The 26848-nt window shown below is 40.6% G+C and overlaps 1 protein-coding gene across 1 annotated transcript in view; it reads right to left on the minus strand.

Moving 5' to 3' along the window:
* Window positions 1–2076: 2076 nt before the first annotated feature.
* AKAP7 (A-kinase anchoring protein 7) overlaps window positions 2077–26848 on the minus strand; it is a gene marked incomplete at its 3' end in the record, with an annotated part of 72834 nt that continues 48062 nt past the window's right edge. Inside the window, exon 8 of the mRNA XM_079550291.1 lies at window positions 2077–2279. Coding sequence (XP_079406417.1) covers window positions 2077–2279 — 203 coding nt within the window. The remainder of the gene's footprint in view (window positions 2280–26848) is intronic.

A 26848-nucleotide genomic window follows, 5' to 3' on the forward strand; every position in this document is an offset into this window, starting at 1 on the left:
ATTACTTGCAAAGCACTTCATTTTATTATTATTTCCAAAGTCTATTTGGAAATAGGTGAAAACATACACAGTGCAAAGGAAGAAATACTTTATTGCGAGCGTGGTTTGAGAAATGTATGACATTTCAGAATATACTGTTATATACTCAGTGAGGGAAAAGAATGTAAGCCATGAAACATGAGATAAATGATCAGTGCTTGATATCAATGAAGAATATGCACACAGCTGTTTTAACAGCACAAAATTGATACCAACCGCAACATGTATGAAATAGCTTTTATCACCAGAGGCAATTTTAAACAACGTTCATAGAAAATGCAAATATTGGACCTACTCCTGCATTGTACATCCAAAGCCTTTCTGAATCTTGCGGGTACATGGGAGGAACAGTAAGAGCAAATTGACACACAACCCCAGGCAGCAGAAGGCAGAGATAGAAGAAACATCACAACCCGAATGCATAAAACACTGTTCTAAAAAAAAAAGAAAAGGCAAATACCATCAAGGAATATTATTATTTTCAGAAGATCTTAATTGCAGCATCCTGACTCCATTAAAGCCAGTAATGTTTGCCATTGACATTAGCGGAGCCTGAATTTTATTCTGAAATTTGAAACATTCTTGTGGTAGTGTAAACATCTGCAGAAACAGCATATCAGCATCTACACACATATTCAAGTGCTGTTTTTTAAAAAAACAATTAAAAATAGACAGTGCTAACCCAAAACGCTGGTACACATATAAAAGGCAGAGAATTAAAAGACCTTTTTCCAAATACACATTTTAAAGTATTTAAAAGCATCCATTTTTTTTAAATATCCATATATCATTGCTAGAGAAAAAAATCCATGAGAAAAGTCTGAAGTATCTGCAATGATAAAGGAAGGGCACAGTGTTTGTTCAGATTTATTTGAAATCAGTAGTTTTCCACTTTGGAACCACGATGTATACCTGCACATTCAAGTGTGTTTCAAAGCAGTGCCGAGGAGTGGCTGTATTTAATGATGAACTACAATCCTTCTGTGCAAGTACTTCAGCATTATTCTACAGGAGCCATTTACACCCATTCGTATTTTCAGTAAAAAAAAAAAGATGAAAAGAGAAAGGAAAATTTCTTGAAATACTTTTCATCTTCAAACAACCTGATGAGGGTCTTCTACTACAGCAATTTACAATCATTCATTTGGAGATCCAGAGTTGATATAACTTTTCCATTTATTGTTAAGGTTGTGCCCATCTTCAAACAGTTCTTTTCTCATTTTCATGCGGACCTCAGGCGTGGATAACAGCTCCTTTATTTGACTCAGCCCAGATAACAGGGCCTGTGTTTCTCTGTGCAAAGCTTCCTTTACAAAGTCTGCTTCATGGCTCTTTCCTAGAGAAGAAGAACAATATAACATTTTATAATAACTAACGTCACTTAGAATCATTAATGTACAGAGACAGAGACCAACCATATCTGTTTTGGACAGTGTTAAGTGCTTTTTCCCCATATTTTTTTATAAAAAGGTACTCCATCGAAAGAAAACACACAGTTTGCATCAACAACAGTTACCAAAAATACAGAACAGAAAGGTGTCACATTTCAGAGAAACTCCTGCTATGTTACATACTGTGTAATAGAATCTATGACGAGTACTGGTAGTGGTAATTTTTAGCTTGGGATGCCTGCTGCTGACTTTGCAGCCCCATGGCAGTGCCAGGCTGCGCACGGGGCATTGTTTCCACTTGTGGCAAGGCCTCTTCGTGCCCATTCCTTACGATCCAAAAGGCAAACACAGAGAACTCAGTTCTTCTTCAAAAGCAAGGGAGGGACTCTTGGTATTAAGAGCCCATGGAGACTGGAGCTGTTTCACCATTCTTGTCCTTTTCCAGCATTCAATAGATTTTCAGCAATGCAAGCGCTTATTAGACCGGCAGGCAGTGTCCCTCGATTTAGAACAAACTTCTGATAAGAGCCTCTCAGAGCAGAGTGCCTGTCACCCAGCACCGCTCAGCAAGTTTCAGCAGGGAGCTGGGACACTTTTTTGCTGTTATTCTTGGTGGGATACTCGCTCCCAGGCTTTTGCTCAGTGCTCACTTGCTGTTGCCATTGTTGCTCTCATTCTTAGTGCCACTAGCAGCTTCCTCAGCTTTCAAAGGGCTCCCATCAGTCTGTCTGGCTTTGTTTTGTGTTTCTTCTAAATACTGCTGTACAGCCTTGAGCACTGCATTCTCCACCAGCCTTTTGCTGAGGCTCACGAGCTCTGCGTCATCTGGTTCTGCCGCGTGCTTTTCACCTATGTGTCACAACAGATAAGAGAAGGAATTCATTTCCATGGAAAGAGCAGCTGGAATTGCATCAGGAGGAGCCTCTGGCTGAGCTGGCCATCTAGATTTCAAGTTATTAGACAGTTCTAAGTCTGCCTCTTCCTGACTGTAAAAATAATTTCCCCCTCCAGGAGCTCTGAATCAAGTGTTTCATGAAGATGTACACAGTACATCAGACTAAAAGTATTTCATTTCTCATCTTTATTGTAACAGTCCTGTAAGCCACTGGCTAACATTAACAACACCCACTCAGCTTAGAAGTGTGCAAATTTCATTTCTTCTGGTCAGTAATAGCACATGCCTACTGGGCACACAACTGATTTACATTTTAGTAAAATTCTTATGTCTAGCTGCTCCTTTTTCGTGAGTTTGCTTAATAAATTTGAAAATGTCTACCTTTTAATTCACTGCTTAAAATGCAAGTTTGTCACAGGAAAAAAATATTAAAGTATTTGTCTAAGAGCAGGTTAGAAGATACTACTATTATTACTACTTTTCTTTTAAAATCCAGCACAAAACATGGTAAAACCATTTCCTCCCCCCGGTTCACCCTTCTGTCTTCTGATCTAAAGGTCTGTCACTGATGTAAGTGCCAACTCTATTCATAGGTATCTACTGATAAAAGCAAAAAGCTGGCATTTCCCTGCATTGAATTCACTGGAATAAACACATACAACCAAGTAACTGTACACATAATGAGGATTTACATGTTACATATAGTTTGAAATTATACTTTTCCATGAATCGTTTTCCTAGTGACTTATGCAGCCTGCTACAGCATCGTCCTTTGATGAGGAATGAAATCCAGGAAAAATGCAATCTATTGTCCAATTTCCACTGGCTGTATAATCTGCACTTGCCACTTTGCAATTTCTTGCCCTAGGCAAACAACTGTTTCCCTGTGCGTACATTTAAAAGTCATATTTTTAATGTCCTTTTCTGGAGTTCGCATTCTGTAACCAGTAATAAGAGGCTGCTTAGTCACACGCATCTGGTGAAAGAGATACTATTGTATGTTCTCAGTACAAAGCTCTGCACTGTTCAATTACATAAACTTGTTCTCCTTCAGATATGTAAATTTATTCAAGTTTGCCAGCACATATAGATTATAGTTATAAAAGACTTTCATTAGTCTTGCTAGGGGACTGAACAACCTGTGAGCAATTTCAGTGATAAAACGCAGTTCATAAGGGAATTCAAGAGGGAGAGGTACACAAAAGCCTCCATTTCCAGGGGCAAAGCCTTTGTTAGCTATTAGCAGGAGCATCCTGCTCTGGAACAGCAAGACAGACCAATGTCCTCCAGTTCTGTTCATAAAGTTAATACGGTGCCGTTACAGTGGGTCTGAAAGAACTGGGGTCTGCAGCTGAAGAGTGATCAGACTAGATCTGGGCAAAACATTTCATTTGGTTTGTAAAATGTTGGGAAATACCCTGAAAAAAATATTCAGAAAGGCATCTGTGGGGAAAAAAAAAAAAAGTTAAAAAATAAGGCATCAAAAACAGATTTTGCAGTTCCAGGTAGAAGCATTTCAGGTTAACGTACGAGTCACAGACACCCTTCCCAAAACCACTCAGATGCCTACGTACCCCGTGGCACATCAGTTACCATGTTCTTCCACTAACTGCATTCCCTGGGTTTAAGTCCATCCTTTAACTTACTTAGAGGAGGGACTTAATTCAGGCTCTTATCTCTTTGGAGACCTACGATACACATGAGCAGCATCTCCTCTCAATTTCTATGAGACGATCCCTCAGGCTCCTCTGAATGCAGCCCTTTGATTTCAAATTTCCTCTGCTTTTATTAAAGATGCTCAGAACCGAAACAAAATGTTTTGGTTGTCACAGTCTATTTATTTACTAGAAAAAATACTGCTTTCCAGTTAGGAGTTTTTTATTTCTCAGAACTGCCAGTGAATCACAGAAATTGTTACTCACGCAGCTCTAATGATCTGTCCAAGGAATTCTATAAACAAAATCGATGGGAATAGGTGCTCAGCAGCCCTGGCACTTGACCTAATAGTATTTAATATGCAGAATATGAACAGTCAGCAACAGAGGTCTCCAGATAACATAAAACAGTTGTGATTGCAGTTATTCAGAATCATTTTACTTACAGTATGTTACGTGGGGTTTTTTTTGTATTTTACATTGTTGAAATGAACAGAGCTGTTCTCCCACAAATATTTCCCGCATTCTTATTAAACAGTTGTCACTTCTACATAGGTTTTGAGTTCACAAATAAATTATATATGTATATATATGCATCTAGATGCAAGTAGATGGTTTGCTGTGTAATCTGTCAAGCATGAAAAAAGATCTAAAACGAGCCTTCTAGAAGTACACTTTAGAAAGCCACAGAACTGCTTTTAAAATTTTCTGTATTTTTAATATTTTGAGATGTTTGTGGCTCACCAACAGTCTGTAGTACTCCTTAAGTCCTCCACTCCCACTGGGAAGATTGCCATAGGATCTGGCTGATGTATGGTGTGTGCACATCCCACTATCAAGAGAAAGCCTAGATTTATCTTCCAGACACTTCGGTGGCCTGGCACATGTGGCTATACGATTCACTCATTACATCTCTTTACATTTTCAGATTCCCTAAATAGCACTGTGTGTATGCGTGTGCACAGTACTGAAGTTCATTGGCAAGGCAGCTGTGTACTCTAGCAGCATTTCTATTCATGACCATTAACAAAATGAAATAGGTCAGGCAATAACAACAGGTATTGATCATTTATATTTACTTAAATTTTTATGTATACGTCTACTCCATGTATTTTTCTCCATGCTGCATTTGTTGCTTGCAGGCAACAACGTAGACTGTTGTTTTCTGAATATCAGCAAAAAGTCATTGCTCGTATGCATGTTTTAGATTCAAAAAGGAGGTTTAAAAATTCAGCATTACTTTGACTGTAATCTCTAATCTGAGAGATATCTGAAAAAGGGAACAGATATACCACGTGCACTGTATTTACATCCATAGTGTGTCTGTTAGTATGGACTATGGACCGCTGATTTATTCCTGTGCCTATGTATGAAAAAATGTTTCCCATCTTGCATATGGCTTAGAATAGAAACGAAACAAAGCCTCCATTTTATCCCAGAGTGTGGTAATTTTTGGAAGATGAAAACAAATTCTTATTCTGTGAATATGACTCAATGCATGCATCCTTTTTATTATTTACTAAAACTGAAGCAAGCCTGTTATCCTGAAATGGCCACACATTTTTTTTCCAAAGGGGAACTACGAAGTGCACAGAATTATTCAAACAAGGATTTATGATCCCACAACATGCTGCTGCAGTCACAGACATGAATAGGAGTCCTGAAACAAAATCTAAGTTTAGATTCAAACTCACTGCTGAACAACTCCATGGGATTAGGTTTACTTTCCAATTTGATGCTTCCTGACATTTTTACAAGACCATTAACTGAATTTTGAAAGATAGCCTTGGAACAAATCAGATGCTGCAGTCCTGGTTCAGCCTGAGTTAGATACCTGTGTGAGCATTTCAGGTTTGGAGAGAGGCAGGACAGTCACTGGGATCAAATCCTGTTTATCCTACTTGTCCATTTTTGAAGAACATTTCACTAAAAGAGCCAGCTATACATCCATTTTACAAGAAAAGACAGTTTTACAGCCTTTAATCAGCTACATTCTAAGACAAACTTCTGCAGTCCTTGCTTTATGGCCTTAAAACGCCGCATTTTGTTTTTGCTTTCAACAGACTTTCATCACTGAAGAATGATGCCAACATGGGGCAAATTATAAAGGAGAGTGCTGGTAATTCACATAGGTGGATGAGACGAGCTGGAAAGATTGTTTTCTGAGGACAGGGGTTATAGGCAATGAATGCCCTGAGGACTTTCGCGGTAACAGAAATGCCTCTGTCTCCCATTAGTTCATCAATTTCTAATACTCTTTACAAAATCTGGAAACAAGAAAATCCACAAAGGATTCTGGCACCTTTTCAAAAACTAAACTTTATAAAATTCCTCCTAAATGCTAGAAAATACCATTTTTCTACTTACACTGTGCCTCTTGCTGACACTCAAACTGTGAGCCAAGTTGCTGTTGCACGTGCACAAAACTTTGTACTTCAGTGAAGGAATCCCTTTCTGTCTGAGATCCTGCAATGACTGAGGAGTCCACTCTAAGTCTTAATAATCACCCACCATCAGTTAATTGATTATGATCCCCTGGTACAGAGGCAAAGGATTTGCTACCACACAGTATGGTGAGATTGGAAGGGAAGAGACAACCACCCAAATTACTGATGGACTAAGGAACGTCAGCAGACTACTATCAATGATTTCTATGATGGGGTTGGAACTAACAGAAAGAGGCCAATAAAGGCAAAGTCAGACAGATTTCAGCCATGTGAATCCATACAGTTTGTGACTTCAGTGTTTGTGTCTTTACCATGGTTTACTATTCCCAAGTCACCAAGAGAAGATCTACACTCACAGTACCCAGGCAGATGTAGACTACTGCAAGGCTGCCGTGCCCTGCTACAACCCATGGAAGTACCTCGTTCTTACTGTGATATACCTTTGTGCCTGCAGAATCTAATTCAAAATTAAAGTAAATCTCATTGACTTTAGTGGGAATAAGATTCCCATACTGGCACAAAAAACTGCAGTGTTCTTGGCATCAGACCAACGTGCTGAACACCCTCTTTGCTAAGGACTTTCAGATAAATTTGGTAGGTCACATATTCTAACAGAACTACAGCATTAAAAAAATACCACCACCTTCATCCCACTAAGACAGAACCTACAGTCCATAACGAGCTGAATTTCAGGCTATGACCACTCACTGGACTGTATGCTTTCCACCCTTGTAGCAGACTGTAAGTCATCCAGCACAGTCAAGATCATGGTTTTGAAGAAATGAACACAAACAAGTGCTCATGCCCATATCTAATCAACACAATAACCATCAGCAGGAAAATCGCAACCCTGAACAATTCCTTGTTAATTAGGAAGGGCTTCCATGAAATGTCTCCAGTGGTCACTTAAGATATTGGCACAAATAAAGCAATGAGAGGAAGGGTGAAATTACAATGTTGTTATGACATTACAGTAAGATTACTGCATTACTGCATGTTCCCATAAACGACACTAAGCATGTAATACAGCTAGTTTAGCTCACCTTGGACATGTAAAAAAACTTGTTCGGTTTTAAGAATTTTCTTTCTGTATACACAGAACTGCCTAACAAAGCAACACTAACCCTTCATGCTGAATGCATGGGTTTCTAGTGTGTTAATTTATGTGATTTAGCCTACAATAAAATAAAAGCATAACAATTATGAATTTCAAGTGCAGAGGAAATTCAGGCTATTGCAGCTGTTCAGGGAATATGACGCTTTTGCCAGTTTTTATGATGAAAGCAAGAATATCTGCAGGCTGCCTTCAATTTGGAGGCTTAGTTAACTTGGCAAAAGTTTGTTTTGTTTCAGACAAAATCCTTCAAAGTTCAGTGATCTAAGATTTCTGACCATCTCTTCTTACAAGTGGAGAAACACAACATGCTCTGCTAAACCTATCCTTTCTCCTACAAGCACTGAAGGATGCAATGTCAGTTATGAACATTCCAAAAGAAAAAAAAAAAGAAAAAGGTCTAGTTTGTTAAGCAAATAATTCAGACAATTATTTGGTCTTAAGTGATTGGTCTGTCATAGGGTTCCAGTCACCTAGGCTATATGAAATCAGAGTTGCTGCAGTTAAAAAGTAGCTAATAATTCTAAGGTATGATCACAGTTTGCCAGCAGTTAACCTAATTCACAAGAATCCAGAACGTGTTGTCAGAGCATAGTGTAGAGATACCACTTCGTTTTAAAAAAAAAAAAAAAAAAAAGAAGATGAGTATATCATAAAACTAAATGCAATCAACCTTTCAAACAAACCAAGCAGATTAGGTTAAAAAAAAAAAAAAAAAAAAAAAGCATACTAGAAGGTAACACCTTTTTTTTTTTTTTTTTTTTAATTTTTAGTGTTTGATAGTACATATATCTTAAATTCATCAACAAGCATTTAATAATCAAACAAAATTTTATTCTAGAGTCTCTCTTACTGTTAAAAATCAAGAAACACTGAGTTTCAATTATTTGTTTAAGCCAGGGGGCCACACTGTTCACAACCTTCCAATGCTAAAAATGAAATAGCTGTAAAAACATTTTCTTCGTCAAACAACAGAAAACACCTTAAGAAGATAACCAATATTCTCAACATAATAGCAACATTTCCTTCACAAGATTCACTACAGCTCCAAAAATGCACTCTTGCAGCAAAAGAATACTTCTCTCTCTTTCCCCCATATTTCTACTTCCTTATAGTCAGCAAGCCAGTCTATTCCAGTGGCATTTCTATGAAAGAAATTCAAAAAATGTCAGCAATGACATAAACTGAACTAACCATCATAACTTTTACCAGTTTACACTCTATACCACAACAGGTTGCTCACTAACATGCCTTAAAATTCTGTTCTCTTTCCACTCTGTTGTCCATTCTCAAATTTTATTTGCTCTAACTGCAGAGTATTCCCAACTCTTTAGCATCCTAATAATTATAATCTTGTCTTCTTAGCATCAGTAGAGAACTGCTTATTTATGCTTGTCCTGGTCCTTTATTTCTGTCACGTTAAATACTTCTAACCTGGAGTTTCATCTTCACCTCTTCACCCTCTCTTATTTTAAAGCAATGTTTTTCATAGTCTTCTGTCAACTCAAGGTAAAGGAAATAAGGGTTTGATATTCAAGCTAAAAAGTGTTTTTGCATTTTTCTTCACTATATTCAGAACTAGCCTTGAAAAAATAAAGCAGTATTTTTTTTTTTCTTTAGTCCTGTTAAAGCAATGCATTTGTTTCAACAGTTCACTTTGCCTGCATGTTTTCCACATCTACTTCTGGTTAGAAAGACTAAGTGAATTTCCACAAGATGAGTATTAGGAAGAAGATGGGCAATGTTTCTCCTTAAGAACAAATAATATCTTTCACAGTTTTGGGATTTCCTGCACCAGAAGTAGTCGTTCAGAGCACCTGAAGATCTGCCTGTCCTCATAGCCTGGGTGCAGCACCACAACGATCCAGCTATTCTGTCACTGAAAAGCGTGAAAGCTTGCACTTGGACACATCACTGATGTGGGAGCTTATACTTGGACACATCTTAACACATAACAAGTTTTCATCCAAAATCTAATCCTGTAATCTCTTCTTATTTTATGCCTAGTATATGGCTTAAAGAATGGTTCCAGGCAATTAAATTCACCTTTCAAAGCTTCATTTGCAACAGAGTTACTCACCACACTGCGTTACAGGCAGTGCCCCAAGCAGCCGGGGCTGTGTTGTACCAAGCCCTCTGTCCTTGTTGTTCCAAGGCCCTCACTCCTTATGTTTCAGTCCGTTTGTAAGTGCAAATACCCACGGTGGGTGAACAGAGCACACAAGGTGGAGGTAACAGAAAGTACTATCTACTTGACTAAATCAGAGGATCAAGCCTTTCAAAATATGCATACGCTGTATATGTATTTCTCATTTCATAGATTTCTCATTAACAAAAAAGATAACCCCAGACTCGAGAAGGGTGTTCTATCCCTGAAACTCACCTCAGTCTCATATTATACTACAAGAACAAACTTTTTTTTTGTGTGCTGAAAAAAGCCTCTCACACTCTATTACTGATGCGTTTGTGAAAAGTAAAGGGAGAGTGGAAAAAAGAGAGGAGAGAGAAACTTTTATGATTGTGTTAATCTACACTGAGTGGTAATGGATTTTAAAGACAGAAAAACATGTTTCTCATTTGCTGTTTCCTCTCAGCCTCAGAAGTGCTGCAAAACCCATGCCTGATACTTAATACGGCTTTGTTCAATGCTTGTGCTTTGTACTAAAGTGGAAAATTGAATAAAATGCCATTTAAAAAATTATTGCTACGATGTGAAACGGAATGAGTAACACCATAATAGACCATGACATAAAGCATTTCTCTTAGCGAGAAGATACAAGTTCTCCAGTGAGAGTAAATGAATTATCCATATCTCAGCATTTTAACTCACAGGAAATGAAGCAAGTGGCCAGATGGATTCTACCTGAGATGGGAAGATATTCAAAGGGATTAAGCCATCAGCAGGAATGATAAAGCTAATGGAGGATTTTGAGACTTTGGGCATTGGAATCCAGACAAGATTCAAAATAAGGAGCAAATTTTCTCTATACCAATTTAAAACAGCATTCATAAGGTTCATGAGGGTTTCACACTGGGTTATGGGCCTGACAGAAGTTCAGCTGTGTATGCTAACATCAGAACTACAGGTCAGAAAGAACCACCCATTGCAAGAGTTTGGAAAGGCCACAGGTATGCCAATACGTCACACTTCCAGGTAAAGGCCCAGGGACTTAGTCTATACTCAAAACATTTCCTTTGGTAGAGGGTAAATTTAAACAACACCCGTGACATCCAATCCATTTTCCTTTAACAAATGCAAAGTAACTGCATATCCCTTTCTCCAGTTTGACTTCCAGAGCATACGTAACAGCTCTCCAACACCCAGTACTCTCCCTAAATCTCAGTCTTTTCTCCTAGTTTCACAATTCAAGCTTAAGGGAACAGAAAAGACAGTTTTACCCAAATCTTAGGAATAGCAGAAAAGATATAAATAGTACTAAATCAATAATAACTAGCTGCTGAACAACACGTCAGTACCATTATTACAATACTTCACAAGATCCCTTATTTTCCCTTTTGCCTAGTGTTTAACAAGTAGTAACAGCCCAGTGTTATCTAAAGGACCACTTCACTGGACCAAGGACCTTTGTTTGCCTTGCCTGCTTTGTTTGTCTGCATTCATCTGAAAATCCCAGTCACAATATTGCAAAATGTAGAGTCTGCTCCGCAGCCCAGCATCTGTCACTGGAAGGAAGCTTTCCCCAAAATATATACAAAATGTTCCCTCTTGTTCCTATTATGCATGATGTAACAGAAGTAATCCTGCACTATCTTAACAGTTGCTTAATCAAATTAACCTCCTCCTGCCTCCTGGGTTTGCAGCTCCACAGTTTCCCAGCCATTTTCTGGAAGCGAAGCTGCCTGGGTTGCCATAATTTTGAAGCATTATCTTCCGGTGAGAAAGCAACCCTTCTGACTTGTTCCATGTGAGCACCCCTCACACAGAGATGCCCTCCATCTGTACCCTGCTCAGCCCTGCCTTGTGCCTCTGGGCTTCCCAGACAGAAGAGACTCCGATCTTCCCAGAGCAGACTTAATTTGCACCACATGCATGTCCTTTTATGCTAAAATGCAGCAGTAGGCACAGTGATGTATTATCTTGCTAAAGGGGAAAAAGAGAGAAGATTTGGGGTTTTCTTTTCCTTCCCAAAGGCGAATATTTTCTATGGATGAAGCCTTTTTTCAAAAGAAGGCAGAGTACAGTATTCCTGTCATTCCAGGTCAGAATGGAAATGTCAAGTCAAGTCTGACTGACTGGGATTATTTACCCAGATTACATTTTCTAATAAGCCAAAATGAAGCAAGTTAGTTGTCTTCTCTTTTTTAATTATATGACATCTCTAAGAGAGACAGTGCAGGTTTTTTTAAGTATATTTACTATTTCAACATTTTCTGGATTAAAGGTTAAAACACGCCTCGCTGCTTCCAAGAATACCACTCTCCACTAGAAAACAAAGCACACAATTAGCTAGCATTAAGCATTACAATTAAGATGGGGAAAAAAAAAGCCCATTTAAGTCAGGGCTAACCATCAGGTTAGGAAGGAGTAGACAACCACTACACTACAACCACTACATAATGGCTTTTAACACTTTTCCCTTACTGTGACTGTGTTCTGTAACGCATGCTTTTCTCCATATGTTAGGATTTGCATGCAGTGACTGACTTTGGCCTGAGCTCATGGGGACCAGGCTACAGCATGACCTGTCATATAGCAATTCAACAGCAGAAACAAATGAGTTTTGCAAATTGAGGGAGCTGTTTGTATCTGATAAGAGAGAACAGTATTCAATGTTCAGCACATCACGCTTCTTGTCTGGCCATAATTTGGGTTTGCTCACACTTCATTTCTGAGTGAAGAAGGAAAATACAGCTTAGGTTCTCCTTTGCTATTAGACAAACCATTAGAGCAATGTGAAAATGATTCCCTCAGCCCAGTGTTTGATTGAGACACACACAACTGTGTTGGCACAGGTGAGCTGCAAGTGCCACTGTTTGCTCTCTGGCACTGAGGCCTGCTAGCAGAAGCCAGCTTGGGCCCACACCACCACAGTGACTCAAGGATGCAAGCTCCTGGGCACTGCCATGCGTTGTTTTCAAAAGTGTTTTTTCTCCAGAGCCAGATCTGTACCATGCTCTACAGATTTACCAGCACAAGCAACCAATATTACCAAGAACACATAATGCAGTGCAGCAGCAGCTCATAATGCAACTGACAGAGACAGGATTTGGCTTGAGACTCTGATAAAGCTGTGGGTACAACACAGCCAATTTCCTCTTCCATGATGATAAGATCATTCTGCAGCACTTCTGATTTAATCTTCAGACATGAGGAAACACAGAGATATCACTCATATCCCTTGAGGTTCTCTGACACTTTCTACTTTTCAGGGCAGGTCTGACAGGACTTGAGAAAACATACTGCTCCTTCTTTTGTTTGGTGAGCTGCAAGTGGCACAAGTCCTTTTTCTCAATTAGTACAACAAGGGGAAAGGCACCATGCCAGAGCATACATACAGCTCAGTAAGTTGAGAAAAGAGCATGTGAAAATTAATATGAATATGAGAAACAGTACTAAGCAAGGGGAGTTCCCTTAGAATAGGCTATTTGGATGTTGTCTTATGTTCAAAGGGAACATAATGCAGCTTCTAATAGTATCAGTGATAGCAACAGCGTCTCATTTACACTTTGGGAAATCAATACAAACAATGTCATAGTCTTTGCTTTATTCAATAGTACATTAGTGAGAAGCAAGAACAGCTCTGAGCACTGTCTTGCCTTGTCTTCCTTTTGTTGCAGCAGTGGTCTTACTGAGATTATCTTAAAATCATCTTAATGGCTTAAAAGACAGAATATCTCATATCTAAGTGTGTGTGTGGTAGATACAGAACACATTTTATCACTAATAAGCAACACTGTTTGATCAGCTCACTTGAAGTATGAGAAACTCAACACAATGCTTTCTCTGCTTAAATGGAACATCTGCATAGAGGACAATTATTGAAGTTTACCTAAAACATGCTTGTATTTGTTTACTTTGCTGTCCTTTATACTCCCTTTCAAACCCAAGAGAATATGGGATAGCAGTAAACAAACTGCTTAAGGACAACAGTGTATATGCAGAACATTTAAAGTGGCCTTATTCTCCTTACAGATCTGCTGCCTTCTCACTTGAAGAAATTGTGCAGGAAGTCTCCTCCAGCAGCTGTGAGCAGAACACCAGCCTTCTTCCAAGGGAGTCTGACATTGTCTGCCTGAGGCTGAAAGAACAGTATTTTTAACCTGTCCTCCTCCTCTTCTTGCTACGAAGTAGATTCCAGATGAAGCTGGCACTTTGTTGGCTTGCCATCTGAACTAGCCCTCCTGATACTATTTATAGAAGGCCACTTCTACATGGTCTTGCTGATATTCCCATCCATCTTGCTGCAGTCCTTAACTCCAGGGATGCCAGCAGACTGTCACAGCCATGACACTTGGCAGGCCAGGTCCTAGATTGGTATAAACCAGCACTATTCTTACTTACAGCTGCTAAGGATTTCACTTGACATTTTCACTACCACTTTATTCACGCCCCAGATAATCTGTCTCACTTTTGTGAGACAGATTCACTTGCATGTTTAGCAAATACCCCTAAACACTTAACTTGCTTCTAACGAAATACTTCAGCCTAAGTGTCTTCTTAGACAGCTCCCGAGCACTGAAATATCTGAATGGCATATTACTGAAATTATTTTAAATGAATACAATCATTATTAACTGACTGCGAATTTTAATGTGCATTTAATGAGATTTTGTCACTAGTAAAAAAGCTATCATATTTGTTGTACAGAAGTAAGTTTGCAGGCAAAAGCACTGTGAATTGTTATTTATGCTACACTGCCAATTGACAGATACTGGTTAACAACTAATTATTTGGTGAAAGGCTATCATCCATTCCAGTATAATTAAAGAAATATTTATTTTCTATTCAAGTTTTTATTCTAACTTTGTGGGAGATCTACTATACACAAACTAATTACCGTTGAAAGATTTTGCCCCAGGAAAGATGATATTCACCACTCTTTGGTCTGTGCTACTGTTCTGGTGTTTTGAATCAAGCAGCAGCGTAATTTGGAATATTAAATGCAACTGCCAGCTGTAATCTACCATGGCAGCTGCTACCCCACAGAAACGCCCAGGGCTGCTTGAAATCTACCTCAGCAGAATTTGCTCACATTGCAAGCTACTGTAAAGTTTCCTTCTCCCTAGACTGCCATACAGAATGTTTTGGATATATTCTTAGGCATTCTCTGCCTGCTGCCCTGCCAGGCAAGGAAGTGACCTACAGTGGATGGAATTTAAACTGACATCTTCAACCAAAGAAATTTAAAGCTCAATTCTGCATCTACAAAAGTTTCCTGCTGCATCAAACATTTGCCAATCAGTTTAATTGAAGGAACGCTAAGTGTGCTCAGTAGACAGAGAACACACTATTTTTATTTTGCAATCTGCTCTTCCATTCGTGCAGTTCTCTGAATGAAACACCTACCAGAAACAATAAACAAAACATGTGTCTAATGTCACGGTGAGAAATGTCTCCACATAAGCAAGTTTCCAGTGCATTACCTCTCCATTTGGACTGCCTGACCCTGTAGCAAAGTGTGCTAAAAAGTTACTTGAGCATAAATTTTGAAATAGATAGTAAATGTAAAAAAAACAAGTGACAGAACTAATGCACTGCATCAACCTGCAGTAAAATAAGCATTAGGGAAGGTCCCTCTCCTTGACAGAAGATTCTCTTTGCTGTTCTTTACAGTGCACCAATACTGCATAGTCTCTTACTATGCTTGATTTCTGCCCAGAAAGAGCTATACAGTTATAAAGTAATAAATAGTTCATTTTTCCCTATCCACTGTTAGACTGATGAGTACTGATTAGTTCCAGCAGTGGTAATCTCTGTATTGGCTAACTCAGATCATAAGCTCCGTTCCCATAATCTATAAACAAAACAATGTCAATATAATCTCTCATCTTTACTAACGAAAAAAAAGTCTCAAAATTGAGTTATCCACTGCAGCACTAAAGACTAAACAATGAAGAACTTGTTTTTGTATAATGAAATAGATTATTTTACCTGAAAATACATAAATGGATCACAGAATGCTCTTCACAGCAGAAACGTTACATGAACTTGATTCATTCACTGCATTTTTCTTCCACAACTTTCAACATTCCCAGACTGGCATAACTATGATTTCTTTCTCAATAAACCCAGTTCTGGAATTCTCAGAGAAATATGTTTTTGGAAGATACAAAGAGAATGGGAAAGTACACAAATGTGAAGGTAAACTTCTTGTGAAACACAGGCATAATACACCTTACAGAACATTTTAAGCCAGGAGAAGTACAGCACTTTATTTTTGGGGCAGCAGCCATGAAGCGATAATACTGGGAGGAATGGCAAGAGAAAGATGCACAGTCCATAAAGCCCTCTCAGAGATTTGTCCTTCCAACTATTCTTGTTGCACTTTCCAAAAAGCATTACGACTACAACTAGTTGTTCTCTCCATTTGAGTCCCATCTGATGTCTATCTCAGAATCACAGAACTTTCGAGGTCAGCAGGGACCATCTGGTCCAATTTCTGCTTAACTGGGCCACCCAGAGCAGCATGCCCAGGAACACATCTGTGTGGCTTCTGATGATCACCAAAGAGGAAACCTCTCAGCTATTTGTTTTATATCCATGAGTATTAGCAGATCAGCCTGCACTGAAGCAAAGCTTAGTACTTTAAACAAAGCAGAATCCTTTTCACTGTGCTAAGGGTGTTATACCTAAACATGATTACCAATACAAACATTACTGAGTCAACCAAGAAAGACCATAATGTCTACACTTCCAATCCTTTCCCCTGCAAGAAAAGTTTCAGCTACTTGTCCCTCCCAACATCCCTCCTGGCAGCAATATGACAGCACTATTGTATGCACATGTTCACAAAGGATCGAGGCTGGTCAGTACCTTGCAAGATTGAGCCCATATATTTCTGATGTAACACGAAGGTATTTTTTACTTGATCCAGTCCTACACTGGAAGAAGTTATACCTAGCTGGTTCTTACCATCATCTGCCCCACAGGTTTGGAGAATTCCTTAATTCAATTCAAGAAAAACAAGATGGGTTAGTAATGGAGAAGTGTTTTACCTCACTGAGGTGATTTTGCTTTAAAGGATGGCTCATGTAATCTGCTCTGCTATGGAGCAGTATATGTAGCATACATCACCACTGTATGACCAACAATACTGGCAACAATGACCACGTGGGATCAGCAAACACTTTTGTCAACACTTCTGAATTTAAAAGAGAATGGGGTTTTATGGCCTTACAGCCACTACTGTTTGCTAACTTAACAACTGCCAGGCTAACAGCTTTGTTTCTATCAACATTAAATTGTAACAACAATATTAAAATGTGTTGTTAATAAGCGCTGCACATAACCATGTATTTCTAACTAGAACTCACTGTAAAAGAAGGCAGCTTCCAGCAATCCACTACAAGGCACTGGCAGGATTACCAAATACGTGTCCAGTTTTCAACTCCATGGTCTTATCCGAGAGGTGGGCATGCCAAATATCACACAATTCCTACATCTGGGCCAAGATGAATATAATCACAGCAAACGGGAGCATTAAAGGCATTGTTACATTACACTCCACTCTGCCTGTAATTTAAACAGATTTTTGGAAGCTAACAGTTGTGGAGGTTTTCACATGAAAAGTAGTTTGCAAATAGAGGCTCTTGGCCTCAGTACGGAAATCAAACATATGATTTCAACACAATACAATGAACCTATGCAAACATGTATACAAAATCATGTGTGTCATTCAAAAGTCAAAACGTCCTTATTTTGACCACTTATTCACAGCAGTGATTTCACAATTGTGCTTATTATAAAATGACATTAAACTATTTACCCTTAGATGCTTGAGCTAATGGTCAATGCTCATACAACAGATTGCAACAAACTGGCCACAAATAAATCCAGAAGGGAAGTTTTCAAAGGGTCTTCACCTTCAGAACAGACATTTTCTGCAGCAGGCTCCCAGTGAGGTTGTGGAAGAAAGAAACAATCAAGGTATTGCTGTAACAGACTGTAGCACTCAGTGATCTCAGCACTTTTCTCATCTTGCTCTACTGAGTCACAAGTTGCTTGGTGGTTGATTCTCCGATCATACACTTTTTGAAAATGAGACCCTTGAGTTCATGAAAGTTTCAAATATACTAACATGACATTTTAGCACTCTGCCTCAAAGTTTTCCATCAGGTTCTTCTCAATTTTCTTATTACTCTTCACCCTTTTTCCATCTCTTCTCACTGTGATCAAGGAGAAATGTTGGTATGTGTCCCACCACTGAACTAGTCACCTACACCAATTAGATCATCCTGGTCTTCCCTTTACTATAACTGAAAATTCCTCCTAATTTCTCAAAGGTAATTCTTTAACTCAGAATCACAGAATGGCCAAAGGTTCCTCAAGGATCATGAAGCTCCAACCCCCCTGCCACAGGCAGGGCAACCAACCTCCACATTTAATGCTACACCAGGTAGCCCAGGGCCCCATCCAACCTGGCCTTGAACATCTCCGGGGGCATCCACAACCTCTCTGGGCAGCCTGTTCCAGCACCTCTCCACTCTCTCTGTAAAGAACTTTCCCCTGACATCCAACATAAATCTTCCCTCCCTCACCTTAAAACCATTTCCCCTTGTCCTGCTGTTATCTACCTTTTCAAAGAGTTGATTCCCCTCCTGTCTGTAGGTTCCCTTTAGGTACTGAAAGGCTGCAATGAGGTCACACCGCAGCCTTCTTTTCTCCAGGCTGAACAAGCCCGGCTCCCTCAGCCTGTCTTCATAGAGGAGGTGCTCCAGTCCCCGATCATCTCTGTGGCCCTCCTCTGGACCCTCTCCAACAGCTCCCTGTCTTTATTGTACTGGGAGCTCCAGACCTGGACACAGTACTCCACATGGGGCGTCACAAGAGCAGAGTAGAAGAGGACAATCACCTCCCTGTCCCTGCTGGCCACCCCTCTTCTGATGGGCTCCTTTAGTATAGATATGATGACTCCTTTAATAAAGATAGGTTTGGTTAAAGACTTCATTGAAGTTTCTCAGCGTTCAGCAGAAAAGGATCACTGTGGTCCTAAGCACCTCCACACAAGGTCTTAGGCTTCATACACATTTTCATTTGATATGTAAGTACATGTTACATGAAAGATTTGACTTCTAACCAAAACCACAATTTAAAGTATTTAAAAGCAGTTACATATTACCATGGACTTTTTTCGATTACGTACCTAAGAACTTCCTGCCTTTGCTCATGTTTCTACTCAGGAAAGCAGCACTTCTGCCATTTTTCTAAATAAACTCTGTAATAAACACTGCTGTTCCGCCTCCCTCCACCCCCAGTAACATAATTTAATAGCAAGGCAATCGCACTTGACTTGATTCATGTCCAGAATTCCTAGTTGTAATTCATTTAACATAAAACATCCTGACAGAAATGTGGAAGGGATCCCAACATCTGCAGTCTAACACATTATAAAGTAAGACAGTCTGCTGTACCTTCATGAAATACGAAAATGTAGCCTAATTCTAAAAATAATATAGTTCTGTGCTCCAGAATTCCTTACACTCAAATAAAAATTGACACAAAAATTGAATTCAAAAGGTCAATTTCTTACCATAGGATACTTATGCTTATAGGACTAAATTTTTACTTATCTTTCTATTAAACATAAAGGGAGAGAAAAAAAAAAAAGATTTTCTCTTTTCAATCAAATGCCAAATATAGCTGAAACAACTATAGATAGTAGAAAAAAAATTCAGCAGTGTGTGTTTGTACCTTGCAGGGCTACTTTCTAAAAGCAATAAGTAATTTTAATTAAATAAATACAATGTAGGGACATTTCAGTTTGAGGAAGGCTTCCATAAAGGTATAAGGATACACCTAATGTCATTCTACAATCCCCACTTTTGCAGTCACCTTTATTTTTATTCTTTTCAAGATAACTACTCTTTTTTGTTTTTGAGGCCATAAGTAGGCATATATGTTGTTAGCGCTTTATTTGTTTTTGTGGGTTTCTTTGTTTTTTTTGTTTTCAAGTCTGCTTCCTCCTATTTGAAAGCTTGCTCTTCCACCATCCCCTCTAGGACACCTTGCAATGAAGCTGAACTTACCAGTACAACTAACTCCTCTGTTTTACCCGCCAGATTTTCTCTAAATCTCTGCTTTCTCTTTTTCTGCATTGATACGTACAATTCCCCCATTACTGCAGGAATTATTTTCTAAGCCAACGTGAATCCCAAGATTTGACAAACAAGTATCCACAATCATACTTCACAAACACGAATGACAGCCTTGGATATCACCAAATATTGCTTATGCTCACAGCCTTGATCATTAAGCCTAACATCATTGGCAGCAGGAGAGAGATTTGTGTACTTTTCAACTTTGACTTGTAAGTATTGAGCAATTAGTTTTGGATGGGGCCACCAAATCCTAAAGGAACTAACGACACTATCACGACATGTTTTTCAGCATTGCACCATATTTCTTTACTGTTTAGAAAGTCTGTGGGATCGTTGTCTCCTGTGCCCATTTTCTTCCAGCAGAAAATGGAAGCAACATTAGAAACCTCACTGTGGTCACTCAGAAGCTTTATGAGTGGAAAAAAAAGATTAACAACACCGAATTATTATTCAAGCTGTCATTTTGAGGAACACACATACCTCTCCTTCAAATTGTTTGTTTCTTTATCCACATCATGCATAACTTTGTTGCACATATCTTCATATCCTACGCATATGAAGATGTGTAGGAATTGAAACAATATTGCCCAGAAAGAATGTCAAGACCAGAAAGAATAGAAGCACTGAAGAATGGAGGATTTACCAAGTTCAGATAATGAGCGTGTGTTGTCATATACAGGGAAGAAGATAGGAAAACTGTAGGGCCTTCCTGGTATCTGAATGGCCATCAGCTTGAGCAGCCAGGAGTTAAAATCTCAGAAAAAGAAAGTGAAAATGTCATGCACCAATACATGCGCCTGCTGGACAAGCAGCTACCAGTATCAGAAACCAGTTAGACAGCTTGGCAAGCATTCAAGGACAGTTTAACAACAAAGACTGACTTACTGCTTGTGGTAGGTAAACCTGTCCTGCCTCTCATGACAGAAGGCTGGACAATACATCTTTTCTGTGAATGTAGTACAAATACAAAATAATTCATGTCAACCGCTATCCAACATATTAAAAGTTTAGTCAACTCACTGATTTACAACCATAACTTTTAGAATTTTCAAAATTAATTCAAGACTTACTTAAATAAAACGATCACATTTTGTCCACTGACCTTTCGTTTACTCTGGAAAGCAATCCCTAGTTTGATGTATTTTGGCAGTTTTGGGTCAAACCCAAAAGAGCAAGATTGAATTTTGCTGGCCAGGCTGTGCGTTTCAGCTTCCCTTATTCCTGCCTAGACAGTATGCAGCCCCAGTCCCTGTATTAATTTACTTACTTCCACATCTATTTTCAGGTATTATATTCAATCTACATCATAAGTAATAATTTATTGTTTGACAGCTACTCTGCACTAAATGCTTGATCTCGTTAAATCAAAACATAAATGCTCAAATTGTTATGCTCTGCCCTGCCAAGATGCAAATTTCAACTTCTACAGTGCAAATAAGTTTCATATTCTACTGTGATGATCATATCACTAATTGTCTGATACGTAATTTTGTATATGTTTAATATTTACAAGTCTCTCTGGTTTGTTTTTTTTTTGTTTGTTTTTTAAATCATGCTAATTCATGAAAGACTCAAACCAGGTAGCAAATGGGCTAACATGAAGTTTAACACCACTTATTTCATAAAACGCTCTCTTTTTTTTTTTAACCACACACACAAAAAAGCATCACATGCAAACATTTATTACATATGTATGGTAATCCTGAGCATATACATAGCCACCACAGTACCATATGTTTTAAATGTAGTGTGTGTTTATGAACTTGTATATATCAAATAAACACATGATTAAGCAATTTCTCAGCATGCACCAAAGATGCACTTCAAGTAAAATTTAGTCAAAGGAAGAAAAGAATAAATGTATTGAAAACAAAGAGGTGGCACCTTTAGCTTCACACATTCACTGTAATTAATTCCTAATGGGCACTGAAGCATGGAATAATAGGGAGAAAATGAAACAAAAAAACCCAACATGTTTAGCACTAACATAGGCAAACCAATGCCAGGCCTAACTGCAGGGTTATCATGGAGAGAATTCCCTTATGACCACAGAAATATCAAGAATTTGTAGACCACACACACATACATAATATACTCCATAGTGTATTTTTGGAATTTACACTTTTTTAAGAAGTCTCTTCTTAGGAATAGGAAGCCAAATTTTGATGGCCCTACCAACTTCATTGTTTCTAGTGCAAAACAACCAGGCGATTGTTACTGTCACAAGGGAAATAAAAAGCTCAGGTTAATTTCCCAGCGCAATCCCAGTTTAAAGGCCATCATGATAGCATGACAGAAGATGACAAACATACATGAATGTCATTCCCTTCCTCCCCTCATATGCCTGTAGTGGCAGGCAGGGCTGTCACAGAGCAGCGATCGAGGCAGCAACCGCTGACACAGCAGCTACGGAGGGCAGGGCAACACATGGCACGCTGGGCTCAAAGCCATGGGACATGAGAATCAGCGCTGGCGCACACAGGGACAGTTCTGGCTCTTTCCTTCTCTCTCTTACCAGGCTGTGCTGGGCTGAAGGCAAAGCCCAATACTTACTACCCCTGTCAAATACTTCCGCTACTTTTCTCTTTCCAAGGTATCTCAGCACACCTCCTTCCCACACAAAGAGCAGCGCCGCCTCTGTGTTTTTATCTCCACGTCAGACACCACACTCTTATCTCAGCCATCACCAGACCTCCCCACTTCAGTTACCCATAGTTGTGCCATATAACGGTGCCTATTCCCCCTCCCCAGGGCATGTGCCGCCCACATCAGACACTGCAGGCCCCAAGCCTACCCTTCCAATGCTCTTCTCATTTTGCCACAGTGCAATCCCCAAACACCACTGTCAGATCACAAGCAGCTTCAGGTCACGTTGTGCTAAATGCTATACACACTGTGTGTTGCTCACAGAACTCATAGGAGGAAAGCTGGTGCATGACAAGGGATGCCTGAGAGGAAGCACAGAGGTGGCAGCGTGAGAGGATTGAGAGCAGTGGGATGCAGGAGGACCCACCCCTCGTGTATCTTTGGTTCTCTGTCAGCACAACAGTCTCAAAGCACACTTGCTAATGCTGTCTGTGCCCCTCTGCTCTGTGCATTAGAAATGAGGAGCACTAGCAACTTGCTTTTCACACAAAGGAAATCTATACTTGCTATATGCTAAAAAAGAGTTCTGAAGTATAAAATGTTCAGTCATATTCCCCATGCAAAATTTATAACAGTCATCCTCATCCCATGACCTGTTAAGGAAAGACACCTATGAACAGCAGACTCCTTCAGGCTGCCTTCTAGATATATGGCATCGGCGGTGTACACATGATTTTGACTGATGATACCTCCTCTGATTTTATTTATGCCTGGACAGCTTCCTGAGGAACAAAAATGAATATAAACCAGACCTATAAAAGGGGATTCTCTAGCTTACGGCCAATGCATTATGTGAATTCAGTTAAAACTGGTTTCAGGAGGAGTGTGACAGAAATTTGGCTACAACCTCTAGAAGAAAGGTTGCAAATATTTCACCCAACAGCAAGTCAAGAGTGAGAATATTATTGTGTAACCACACTTAAGACAAACACAATTTTCAGCACATAACTGAGTAGAAACAACACTCCAGCCAAATTAGCCTGCGTGACTAGGCGCACCAAAGGGTAAAGCAATCAGAAATCGCTTCCTCCTATCCAACATGGGTTTGCTCAGCCAAAAACCAAAGAGAAGTGCCGCGCCTGTTGGTCACTAGGACGTGCTAGCCGGACACACACTGTGCTGCCACTGTGCTGCACGTCAGCTGATCGTCGTGCGGGCTCCCGCAGCACCCACACAAAGAGGACTGCTGGGCTCTGCCAGCCGTCAGTCCCCTGCCCTGCAGTCACAGCCCGCCTGGTGCGGGGAGCACCGCCAGCCTTGTGCCATGCTCACAGCAGTGGGACCTCTGTGTCCTGCCCTGCACCTCGCATGTTAAATGCCGCTAACAAGGAATACTGAAACGTTCACTTAGACTGCTTCTGCCTATGGAGATGGTTTGCCAGAACGCAAATACAATCAGACGTAATTACTCAGCTGTATTACAAAGAAATCATAATCTACTTAGCAGAAATATTGTCCAGTCTGTCACCACCTATTCAGAAAGGAACAAATCCCACCCGCGGAATTCCAGCCGGCTCTCCTCTTTAAACTCCCCGACACGGGCAGCACGCCCAGCGGCACTTACTGATCTTGTCCTCGCCTCTCGAGAAGGGGAAGCAGCAGAGCTGCCCCATGGCAGCAGCCACGCAGCGCTCCCCGCGCCCCTCTGCCTGCCGCGAGCTCGACTGGGCGCGGACCGAACAGAGCTCCACCGCCTCCCGCCCGCTCGGCTCCCGCTGCCGGCGGCCGCGGCACGGGGTGGGCGGAGGGACGGACGGGGAGAGGGAGCCTCCGCCCATTGGCCCGCCCCATCACACGGCTCCAGCCCCGGCCCGATCGCGGGTGGAGGTGAGAAATAATCACAGTGCTGCGGGCATTAGTGCTGTGGGTGCCCACGTCTTGTAAAAGTTCAGCTCATACTGCAAGTTCTACATTCATAGGAATTCTCTTCAGCTGTGCAGTGCCCTCATCTGAGAAGATGCTGTCAGCCCAATCAAGAGCAGAAAGAACGCACATGACCCACATTCTGCTATGCAAGTGAATTAAACATGAATACTACAGGGCATTCGTGAAGCCAGTCATCAAAGCACAGAGGCTATGTCTAAGAGCCAGAAGGTCCTTCCACACTGTTCAGGATCAAAACAGGAACACAGGCAATATTTTATGGAGAAAAATAAATCTTCTCCATTAGGAAATGTTAAAAAAAAAAAAAAAATCAGAAACATTAGAGTAATACAGCAAACAATAGCATACATTTAGCGGGCACAATCTCCTATATATCCTGTCTATGCAGTATTTGAATGAATAGAGAACTTGGGGTGCTGTCATCTTTTGGATAATGTTATACAAAGCAGCACATGAAGCATAAAATACTTCAAACATGTAGCAACCAGTTCTCTTCTGGTTGCTCTTCTCCTTCTAAGCAGTCCTGGCAATTCAGAGATGTTAAGTAGACAATATCAATTTTGGAACAGTCACAACCAGTGACAGATCTCTTTCATATATACAAGCCATCTTTCAGCCAAACCTAACAAAGCACATAATCACAAATGCAAATACAGAAAAGAAATAGAATAACAAAATCACAGAATCACCAAGGTTAAAAAAGACCTCCGAGATCATGTAGTCCAACCATCCATCTACCACCAATATTTCCCCAGTAGAGCATGTCCCTTAAAACCACATCTTAATGCTTCTTGAACACCTCCAGACATGGTAACTCAGCCGTCTTCCTGGGCCTTTTCTATAGCATCTGACCACTCTTTTGGAGAAGAATTTTTTCCTAATATCCAAACGGAACCTTCCCCAGCACAACTTGAGGCCACTCCTTGTTGTCCTATTGCTAGTTACCTGGGAGAAAGGGCTGACTCCCACCTTGCCACAGGCTCCTTTCAGGTAATTGCAGAGAGCAATAAAGTCTGCCCTGAGCCTCCTCTTCTCCAGACTAAACAATCCCAGTTCCCCCAGCTGCTCCCCATAATACTTGTGCTTCAGATTCCTCACCAGCTTCATTGCCCTTCTCTGAACCTGCTCCAGGGCATCGATGTCCATCTACCCTCCACTGAGGGGCCCAAAACTGAGCACAGTATTCAAGGTGCGGCCTCACCATAGATGAGTACAGGGGGATGATTACTCCCTGCTCCTGCTGGCAACACTATTTCCAATACAAGCCAGGATGCCCTTGGCCTTCTTGGCTAAGTTGACAAACTGCTGGTCCATATTCAGCTCAGTGTTGACTGACTGCCCCAGGTCCATTTTTTCCACACAGTCTTCCAGCCACTCTGCTCCAAGCCTGCACTGTTCCATGGGCTTGTTGTGGCCAAGGTGCAGGACCTGGCTTCATCCCAGTGGTGGCCTCAGCCCAGTGATCCAGCCTGTCCACATCCCTCTGTTGGGCCTTCTTACACCCAGGCAGATTGACACTTCCTTCCAACTTGGTGTCATCTGCAAACTTAATGAGGGTGAACTCAAAGCCCTCATCCAGGTCATCCATAAAGATACTGAACAGGACAGGCCGCAGTACCGATCCCTGGGGAACACCACTCGTGATCAGTGGATTTAACTCTATTCACCACCTCTCTCTGGGCCCAGCCCTCCTGCCAGTTCTTTACCCACCAAAGAGTGTTCTTGTCCAAGCCACAGGCTGCCAGCTTCTCCAGGAGAATACAGTGGGAGACAGTGTCAAAGGCCTTGCTGAAGTCTAGGTAGACTACACCAACAGCCTTCCCTTCATCCATCAGGCAGGTCATTTGATCACAGAAAGATCACAGAAGTTGGGCAAGCAGGACCTGCCTTTTGTGAACCCATGCTGGCTGGGCCTGATACCTTGGATTTCCCATATATGCAGTGTGATCTCACTCAAAATCATCTGATGAAAGGGGATTCAAGGAGGGCTCTGTCCAGGTCAGCCTGTGGTGCTGCAATGTGCAGGTGAGAGCAGGGACCATGAAGTCACCTTCACAGCTGGATATGGTCCGTTTAGATATTTGAGAACATATTCACTGCCAGAAGTGTGACTGATCATAAATCAGTGCTTTGTCAGCTTTAGTTCATTCTGTTTTGACACTTCTTGAAATTTTGGTGAGATACATAAAGCTGTCACAGGCACAGAAATGTGACTGGATGTCTAATTATAACAACTGTAGTCACATGAGGCCTGAGCAGCCACAGCATTAGAAAAAGCAAACAAGCCCTACAGTACACAGGTACCTGTTTTGTTGAGAGGCAGAGAAGCTGGAGGGTCCTTGGGGCTATAGCTGATGGGAGGCTTTTCTCCAGGCAAGGAATGGTAAGGTAGCGCCCTTAACAAGGATGCCTGCCTAGACTAGCCAAGTTGAGCTGGTACAGAACCAGCAAGCAGAACTATTGGCTTTTACCAATCAGAAATTATCATTTTTAATCTC

Source organism: Tetrao urogallus (genome assembly GCF_951394365.1).
Source record: "Tetrao urogallus genome assembly, chromosome: 2".
In the NCBI taxonomy this organism is placed as follows: domain Eukaryota; kingdom Metazoa; phylum Chordata; class Aves; order Galliformes; family Phasianidae; genus Tetrao; species Tetrao urogallus.